At 39.3% G+C, this 10,848-nt stretch overlaps 1 protein-coding gene across 1 annotated transcript; it reads left to right on the forward strand.

The window, feature by feature from the left end:
- Positions 1-9,876: 9,876 nt before the first annotated feature.
- Positions 9,877-10,338, forward strand: LOC123037627. The gene has a single exon (XM_044459285.1). The coding sequence runs from the start codon at positions 9,877-9,879 to the stop codon at positions 10,336-10,338; it is 462 nt and encodes a 153-aa protein (XP_044315220.1).
- Positions 10,339-10,848: the final 510 nt, after the last annotated feature.

Genomic DNA, 10,848 nt, shown 5'->3' on the forward strand with positions numbered 1-10,848 from the left:
AACAGGGACCTGATTAAAAGCCGCGAAAGGATAACAAGTTCCGCGCCTCGTGAAGTTCGGGAAAGAAAAAAATCCCGACGTTTCGTTTGAACCTCCGCCTAATCCGTGAGAAGTGAAAAGAAAAATCCGAGACCCGGAAGTGCGAAAGTGCCGTTTAAAAAACGCCACAATATCGTCACTCCTGAAAAAACAGGACTTGTGCCTAGTGGACTAATCAGGCCAAACTTATCGCCGTGATCCCTTTAGTATCCGTTCGGAGGGAACGTGAGTAAGGTACAGAGGAGGCCCCTTAGTAAACCCGCACTCAGGAGAGATCGCTGCAGCGTGGGATAAACCGGAATCTGTCGATCCTGTCGTCACGAGAGCACGCCGAGATATGTTATTACTGTAAGAATAGTTTTAAGCAATCTATCAAAGGAAACAAATTTAAATTGAAAAATATTAAAAATACTATACGAAAGAAATTAAGAAATTAAGCTTAAAGAAAAAATCCACAGACAAAAAGTCAAAAACTTACACAATAATCAAAGACCCACACTATATTTCTTTAATTAATAACCTTCCGAATTCTGAGTAATCAAAATTTAAAGTTAAGCTCAACCTCTTATTGCTCATATATCCCAAATGACTGAACAAGATTTAGCAGACAGACTCGCTAATCTTGTCACACCTTCGTCAGTTAGTAACGCACAATCAACCACGCGAATCATGACCGAGAGAGACATCGAGGAAAAAATTAAAACTGTCCTAGAGGCAAACCTAAGCAGCCTAGTTAAAGAAATACTTAATCCCAATAAAGATTTTTCCAAGTATACAGACCAAACAATTAAAAGAGAATTAGCGCACAATCTTAGTGACTTAGACAAATTACCAGACATCGTGCGGACACTTAGAGATTTTTCGGGAAACAAAAGCGAATATTCTTCATGGAAAAAAAGTGTAGAAAGGGTGTTAAAAATCTATGAAATGAGAATCGGCTCACCAAAATATTATGGAATTCTTTTAGCAATCCGAAACAAAATCATCGGACAAGCCGACGCAGTACTAGAATCCTATAATACCCCCTTAGATTGGACAGCTATCTCAAAATGTCTAACAGCGCATTTTGCTGACAAACGTGACCTAAAGACTCTCGAATATCAGCTTTATGCTCTTAATCAAGGTAGCGATAGTATAGTCGATTATTATCAAGCAGTGTACCAACAGCTATCACTAATCCTAAACCAAATTGGCAACTTAGATGCCTCACAAGAAACTGTGCAATCTCTGACAGCCATGTACAGAGAAAAAGCCTTAGACACCTTTGTCAGAGGCCTCAACGGCAACTTAGCACAACTACTGGCCATTAAAGAGCCACATGACTTAGGACACGCCCTACATCTGTGCAGTCTACTTGAAAATCAGAACACTAGGAATAGTCAAACACCGAAAATTTCATATTTAGGGAAAGCACCTTTACTACCTCCAAAACCCCAACAGCCATATAGGATGGCAGCCGTCAAACAAAACTTCCATCCACAACTCTATCATAACCCGAACCAAATGCCATGGGTACCAGTAACTGGAGCAACCCCAATTACCCAGACTAACCAATTTAAACCTTATAAACAGCCCTATACAAATCAGGCCGGTGCAGTAGCATCCTACAGCACCCCAAAACCTCCCCCACGACCCCAACCGAAACCGGTACCTATGGAGGTCGATCAGTCAGTTCGCTCGCGTCATATAAATTACATGAACAGGCCGGCAAATAACGATTATGCAGGGAAAAGACCTCTTAGTGCTTCCAACGTTACAAACAATAACAAAATGCCACGGCAATTTCATATTCAGCCAGAGACAGAAAGCACCGCACAACAAAATTCAGAAGAAACTACACCAAGCCCAGAGCAAGAATATTATCAGTTGGTAGAAGAAAATAATGTAAACGAGCTTCAGGAGGAATATGTATGGCAAAACGATACTGAGCAGCAGAAATACATAGATATGTCAGAGCTTTATTTTTTTTTTTGAATAAATCGTTCCTCATTACCTTACTTTAAAGTAACCACGGGGAACGGAAAAATCCTAAAATTTTTAATAGACACGGGCTCAAACCAAAATTATATTCAAAACCAATTAGTACCAAACCCAAAACAAAATGAGACAAATTTTTCCGTTAGCTCAGTCGGAGGAACAACTAAAATAACACAACATGCTATACTTAAGCTCCCTAAAATTTCAGATTCACCCATGAAATTTTTTTTGCTAGAAACACTAAAAACCTTTCACGGTATACTGGGCAATGACACAATGAAAAGCCTAGGAGCCATTATAGATGTGAAGAACGATACATTAATTCTCGGAAATAAACGCAAAATTAAAATTCACCAATTAGCAACACAAGCAGTAAATACCATTGGACCGCAAATCAGCCATATGACCGAGTCTCAAAAATCAATTATAAATCTCCTCGTACAAAGTCACAAAACCCTCTTTGCAGATCCTGATACAAAGTTAGCGTACACAACTAAAGTAGTAGGTGAGATCAGAACTTCGTCCGATTCCCCAGTTTATGGAAAACATTACCCATACCCAATATCTTTAAAACAGGAAGTAGAAAAACAAATAAACGAGATGCTAAAAGATGGCATTATAAGACCTTCAAGATCGCCATATAATGCACCAGTATGGGTAGTTCCGAAAAAGTCCGGTCAGTCCGAAGAAAAAAAGTACAGATTAGTAATCGATTATAGGAAACTTAATGAAGTTACTATCTCAGATCGGTATCCGATCCCTGAGATAGGCGAAATTATTGCACAACTTGGGGACAACAAGTATTTTTCGGTATTGGACCTCAAGAGTGGTTTTCACCAAATACCATTGAAAGACACGGACATAGAGAAAACAGCATTCGCTGTAAACGGCGGAAAATACGAATTTACGAGACTTCCGTTCGGTCTAAAAAATTCCCCATCCATTTTTCAACGAGCTTTAGATGACATTCTGAGAGAGTACATAGGGAAAATTTGCTATGTATACGTAGACGACATCATAGTCTTTAGCAAAAATGAAGTAGATCACGGTCAAAATCTCGAAAAGGTATTTTCAACCCTACAAAACGCAAACATGAGAGTCCAAATAGATAAATGCCATTTTTTCAAAAACGAAGTAGATTTCTTGGGTTATACAATATCAGAAAATGGAGTTAAAACAAATACAGAAAAAATAAAAGCGATTACAAAATTTCCGGTCCCGAAAACATTAAAAGATCTTCGTTCTTTCCTGGGCATGACAGGTTATTATAGGCGGTTTATAAAAGATTATGCAAAAATAGCAAAGCCCCTAACCATTCTCCTAAGAGGCGAAGAAGGCCGTATATCTAAGACCAAGTCAAGCAAAACTGCTATTAACCTAAGCAAAGATGCGATTACAGCGTTCGAAAAACTTAAAAATACCCTCGTCTCCAGGGATGTAACCCTTTCATATCCAGATTTCGGAAAAGAATTCCAGTTAACTACCGATGCTTCAAGCTACGCAATAGGCGCAGTATTGGAACAAAATCATAGGCCAATAACGTTCATTTCACGCACCCTGTCAAAAACCGAAGAAAACTATGCAACCAACGAAAGAGAGATGCTTGCTATAGTTTGGGCTCTCCAGAGCTTAAGACATTACCTTTACGGGTATTCGAAGGTGGTAATATACACGGATCATCAACCCTTGAGTTTTTCAAATAGCGTAAACAATCATAACGCTAAACTAAAACGCTGGAGAGATCTCATTGGAGAGTATAACCACGAGATCAGGTATAAGCCCGGAGTAGCTAACGTAGTAGCGGATGCGCTATCCCGAGCCCCTGCTGAAATAAATTCAATCAGCTCCTCAGGATCAGTCCACAGCGACGAAAGCTCATCACACAACCTCATATTTTCGGTAGAAGCTCCAATCAATGTATTTAAAAATCAGATATACTTACTGACAGCTGACACAGATTCCTACAGTTTTGAAATACCATTTCCAACATACCACAGACATATAATTAAACAAAAGTCCTACACAGAAGAAAAACTTATAGCAATTCTAACTACCAGACTTGACCCTAAACTTATAAACGGAATCATTACATCCGAAGAAGTAATGGGAAAAATTCAAAACATTTACCCTATATATTTCAACTCGTACAAAATAAGGTTTACTCAAAACGAAATAGACGATGTAACTTCAGAATCTCAACAAAACGAAATAATTACCCTCGAACATAAAAGAGCCCATAGAGAAGCAAAAGAAAATAAAATACAAATTTTAAAAAATTATTTTTTTCCACAAGCAATAAAGAAAATCCAAGCAATAGTTCAAGCCTGTCAAACTTGTAAAGAATCAAAATATGATAGACACCCCCCAAGAGGAGAAATCCAACCAACCCCCATTCCTAATTATCCAGGAGAAATAGTTCACATTGATATTTATATTACAGAAAAACATAGAATCTTAACAGGTATTGACAAATTTTCTAAATATGCTCAAATAAAAATTTTAGAGTCAAGGGCATCTGAAGATATTAAAAATCCGTTGAGGGAGATGTTGATTGCTTTCGGTATGCCGAAATGGATAATAATGGACAACGAACGCTCATTAGGCTCAGCAGCAATCAAGTTCATGTTAGAAGATGAACTCAAAATATCAGTACACACGACTGCTCCGTATGCATCGGCAAGTAACGGACAAATAGAGAGATTTCATTCAACCCTATCAGAAATCATGCGGTGCCTCAAAAAAGACAACGGGAGCATAACATTTGAAGACTTAATTTTTAAAGCAGTTCAAGAATATAATAAATCGATCCATTCTGTAACAAAAGAAAGCCCCATAAATATATTTTTTAGAAGCACAATCTCCAGTTCAGTAGAAGACATAGAAAAAAATCGAGAAGAAATTAAACAGAAAATCCAGAAGAAACAAACAGCCGACCTCAAATATCACAATCGAGACAAAATACAACCAAAGCTTTTTAAACCTGGCGATGTAGTCCACGTAAAAATAGATAAAAGGTTAGGAACTAAACTTACACCTAGATACAAAGCTGAGAAAGTGGCAGAAAACAAAATGACCACTATTAAAACACAAACCGGAAAAATCATACATAAAAATAATATAAGAACATAATTTTTCAGGCTATTTCTACCAACATGCCTGGGGATAACCACAGTGCTCGACTACTCCAACTCACAAATCATCTCACTCGAAACCGGATTAGCGGCTAAGCAAGACGGAACATTTAAAATCATCCACATCTTTAACATACACAGCTATGAAGAAACTCTGGCGAAGTTAGAAGATTCATTTCATTCACTCACCTCATCTCATCCATTACACCCCTACCTTTCATACGAACTAAAACAGATTCATACTGATTTACGCATTCTCCAAACACAAAAAAGACAAAAAAGGGCAATAGAAGCAATAGGTACTGCATGGAAATGGCTGGCGGGATCACCAGACCACCACGATTATGAGATCTTAGAAAATAAGATAAATGAGCAATTAGAAAACAACAATAAACAAGTAGTAATTAACAGATTAATTAACCAAAAAATTAACCAACTTACTAATGCAACTAACGCAATACTAAAAGTTACCCAGAGCTCGGAAGAAATCGTAAATCAGAAAGCAAATATTTTAAAGTATAAAATTCAATTAATAAAAGAAGAGATAACCAATATAATATACGCAATTACATGGGCCAAATCTAACACAATAAACTCTTTTGTATTCACAAGCACAGAAACCACAGTAGTGGAAGATATCTTTAAAAAGGAAAATGACTTATTTTTTAACATAGAAGAATTATTGGAATTTGCTAAAGTTAAATTAGCCACAAATGGCAACGACCTCATCTATATTATTAGCCTCCCAACAATTAAAACAGATAATTGTAGAACTTTAAAAATTAAAGCAATAAAAAAAGCCCAAATAATCAATGATATAAAATACGAAAATTTGTTAGAGTGTAAGAGACAATTATTTGCAATTAAAAAACCTTGCGAATCCCATAATGATAAGACAATTTGTAATTCAGAAAATTTGTTAGATTTAAGCAATGACACTTGTGTAAACGCTCTCCTGAACCTTCAAGAACCTGAATGTAAGATGATCAACAATCAACACATACCAGATTTCGAGGAAATACTGCCAGGCACCATACTACTGAACAACTTCAATGGGCCAGTCTCGCTAGACGAAAAACTTCTACAACTGCAAGGCTCCTTTATAATACAATACCGTAATTCAACAGTAACTATTGGCGAAACTACTTACAAATCAAAAGAAGTCAACTTAGTCGAACCAGAACCACCGTTATTCCAACTAATGGGAGAAAAGACGAAGTTAGAGGAAGTTCTCTCACTACAAATGGTCAAGGAACTCAATATAAACAACACAAAAGCGCTGGAAAAACTAAGAAGCAAAACAACTATAGAATCTTCCGTTAGCTACGGATCGGCCATCATTCTACTTCTACTAATAATAGGATCGATCACGGAACTCCTACGAAGACGTAAATCAACGGAAAGTACATCAGCTTCCGTGCCAGAAACGCAAGAAAAGCCCCCACATTCTGGACCTATTCTCTACGTCGTTGCGACCGAGGACAGTCGCGTTTAAGGAGGGAAGAGTTAACACCTAAAATTATATGAAGACCCAGACATAAGTAAGAGTAAGCATTGGTTGCACAACAAATGCCCCCAATAAGTTCACACGAGCTAAGCCACGTGCGCTGAGCTTGCACCTTTCGGTCAGCGATCGTGGGAATGCAGAATAGCCAATTTCCAAAGTTGATCGAACTTGGCCAAGTGCATACAACAAAAACTATAACGTTAATGCATTGGCCAATGACAATTAAAATTGGCCAACAGCGACAGCGAAGAATAGCAGCAACCAATAATAACAAAGAACGTTAGCAGAAGCAGCAACAGCGGCAGAGACGGCGGCAGCGATGGAACGACGCGTAGTCATAATGAATAATTGTTTAGCTTAATTAAAGTCAGTTCTTAATCCAACTCAATAAAGAAAAGTTTGATTTTTTTTAAATAAAATTATAATCAATCTTTTAACTTATACTTTATAGGGTCGGAGATGTCTCCTTCACTGCGTTGCACACTTTTGACTTAAATTATAATACCTTCTGCAAGGGTATAAAAATGGATCGACGACAGATTCCAAATAATATTTCATAAATCTATTTCTCAAAAGTTGGCATTACCATTAGATTTCGTTTAAATCGATTCGCTTTAACAGCAGATATATCGAAAATGTATAGGCAAGTAAGTCTCGCAGAAGAAGATCGTAACTATCAACTGATATTATGGCGCGAGAATCCATCTGATGAGCTACAAATATTTCGTCTTAATACAGTCACCTTCGGAACGTCTTCAGCTCCATTTTTAGCCATCCGTAGCTTTCAAGAACTTGGAGTGCGTAATAGGGATAAGCATGAAATTGGTTCATACATAATTTGCAACGACTTTTATGTGGATGACATGCTTACTGGAGCCGATGATATTGACACCTTGAACGTGATGTGTAATCAAATGTCAGAAATTCTCAATAGTGGTGGTTTCCAGCTGTCTAAATGGTTTTCAAACCATCCACAACTAGAAAAAGGGAACAACACTGAAAAATCCCTAAATTTCAATGATACCGATTCGACCAAAGCCTTGGGTATGCGTTGGATGCCACACACAGACACATTTCGATTTCATTTAGATGCGAGCTTTACAAAATTGATTCCCACAAAACGTACAATTCTTTCAGTAAGCGCGCGGCTTTTTGATCCCTTGGGATTGCTGTGCCCCATTTGCCTTACATTTAAAATTCTTCTTCAAAGCCTTTGGCAACTTCAACTGGAATGGGATGAATCCATTCCGATGTCGTTACATACGAGTTGGGAAAGGTTAAAGAAGAATCTACCTAATCTTCTCGCAGTCACCATTCCTAGGTACACGTTTGCCAGTGGGTGCTCAGCCGTTCAAGTTCACGGTTTCGCAGATGCATCCAGCCAAGCTTACGGATGTTGCATTTACATTCGAGCAATCGAAAACGGTCAGGTTCAATGTCGATTACTAGCAGCGAAATCGAGAGTGGCTCCACTAAAAACGAAAACCATACCAAGGCTTGAATTATGCGCCGCCACACTTTTGGCACAATTTTGGTGCTACGTCAAACAAGTTCTTGACAAATGTGAAATCGAGATTGTTTATTTCTGGACAGACTCAGAAATAACCTTACATTGGATAAAGTCTCAACCTTCGTCACTTGCAGTTTTTGTTTCAAACAGGGTAGCCACAATTCAAGAGCTATCAGAAAATATATCCTGGCGACATGTCCCTTCGCAGTTTAATCCAGCAGACATTGCGTCCCGTGGCTGCGATGACTGAATTGACTGAGTCCATCTGGTTTGAAGGTCCTAATTTCTGTATGAAAATGAGTCATCATGGCCAGAAAACTCGCATTTTTCTATAACTTCCGAATTAAAAAACTCAGAGTTAAAAAGAGCTGCCCAAGTGTCTTTATAGAAGAGTACAAGAAAATTAAAAAAGGACATGTTTTACAACCAAGTTTGCAGATCATGACGCCCTTCATACAAAAGTTTTCTGAAGCTGGTAGAAGATTTTCACTAATTCGGGTGGGAGGTAGACTCTTGCATGCACCTATTTCAGAAAATGATAAATTTCCGATATTACTCCTTGGTAAGAACCAAATTGTTGATTTGTATCTCCGAAATTTGCATTTGAGAAATTGTCACGCAAATTCAAAAACGATGATCGGCCTTCTTCGGCAAGAAATCTGGTTAATAAATGCACACTTTTGACCAAAATTATAATACCCTCTGCAAGGGTATAAAAATGGATCGACGACAGATTCCAAATAATATTTCATAAATCTATTTCTCAAAAGTTGGCATTACCATTAGATTTCGTTTAAATCGATTCGCTTTAACAGCAGATATATCGAAAATGTATAGGCAAGTAAGTCTCGCAGAAGAAGATCGTAACTATCAACTGATAGTATGGCGCGAGAATCCATCTGAATTGACTGAGTCCATCTGGTTCGAAGGTCCTAATTTCTGTATGAAAATGAGTCATCATGGCCAGAAAACTCGCATTTTTCTATACCTTCCGAATTAAAAAACTCAGAGTTAAAAAGAGCTGCCCAAGTGTGTACAGCCCTCGAGCTATCAACTCCGTTTGAATTCATTACTCGTATCTCATCGTTTCCCAAACTCATTAGAATTCTTAGATACGTTTACAGATTTCTAAACCTAGCTAAATCACGAGAAAGATCAGTAGGTCTGACTGCTAGAGAGTTACAACTATAATTTTTTAAACTGATGGAAATCATCCAAAAGAATGTCTTTATAGAAGAGTACAAGAAAATTAAAAAAGGACATGTTTTACAACCAAGTTTGCAGATCATGACGCCCTTCATACAAAAGTTTTCTGAAGCTGGTAGAAGATTTTCGCTAATTCGGGTGGGAGGTAGACTCTTGCATTCACCTATTTCAGAAAATGCTAAATTTCCGATATTACTCCCTGGTAAGAACCAAATTGTTGATTTGTATCTCCGAAATTTGCATTTGAGAAATTGTCACGAAATGCAAAAACGATGATCGGTCTTCTTCGGCAAGAAATCTGGTTAATAAATGCTCGCAGTGAATGCACTCGGGTGGCTCGAAAATGCATCCATTGTTTTAGATATAAGCCTGTTCTGATGAACCAAATTATGGGAAATCTGCCTGCGGAAAGGTTCGAATCCGTAAGGCCATTTCATATTTGTGGCGTAGATTAGTTTGGTCCTATCAATGTATCGTTGCGTATTCGAGGACGGCCCCCCATTAAGATGTATATTGCTGTATTTGTCTGTTTTGCACGTGGCGTACCGCATCGAGTACATTCCGACAACGCGACGAACTTCGTGGGAGCCAGGAACAAGCTGAGAAGTCTTCAGAGGGCCCTCGAGGATCAGCAGTCGCAGTTTCAACTGTTCGTCGTGGAGAAGGGCATCATCCCACCACGAGCACCGCACTTCGGCGGTTTGTGGGAGGCGGCCGTGAAGTCAGCGAAGGAAATTCTCGTGCGCCAAGTTGGGGACACGTCCCTAACCGAAGCCGAGGTCAGGGCTTATCTGGCGGACACCGAGGCCGTGCTCAATTCTCGGCCTCTAACTCCAACCAGCACCGATCCCAACGAGGAGGAGGCGCTCACTCCAGGGCACATCCTAATCGGGCAGGCCCTTCGTTCGCTGCCGCAAGGATTAGAGCCAGACGCACCGACCAGGAGTTTAAGGTTCTCAAAGAGGTGACAAATGCTATCCACGCTCAGACAGTGGTTCTGGCAGACGTGGTCCAAGGAATATATCCACAGCCTTCAGCGCAAAACCAAGTGGCAAACTACATCGCCCAATCTGGAGGTCGGAGCCTTGGCAATCATCCACGAGGACAACACTCCACCCCAGCGGGATGGCAGGGGTCGATGGCAAAATTCGAGTGGCCGAAATCAAGACCGCAAGAGGCGTATTTAAGCGTCCTATTCAGAAGCTGGCTGCACTCCCATTATATTGAAGGCAGGTCCTTCAAGGTGGCCGGAATGTTGAAGCGCAGAACGCTAATTATGAAGTTTATGTTAAGATAGACATAAGTAACAGCTTAAGAGAGCCCAACAGCGTTATGCTCAGCGCCAAGGCTTAAATCAGATTCAGCGGGCCTGCAAAGGCTCTCACAAAACTGCTCTGCTGGGCACAATAAAGTAGTGGAATTTTGAATATCGAATCGGCCAGTCTTGCGTTTTCTCCTTCCGCCAAATTTTGCAGCAG

The sequence above is a fragment of the Drosophila rhopaloa genome, unplaced genomic scaffold, assembly GCF_018152115.1.
Source record: "Drosophila rhopaloa isolate 14029-0021.01 unplaced genomic scaffold, ASM1815211v1 contig_190, whole genome shotgun sequence".
Classification (NCBI taxonomy): Eukaryota; Metazoa; Arthropoda; class Insecta; order Diptera; family Drosophilidae; genus Drosophila; species Drosophila rhopaloa.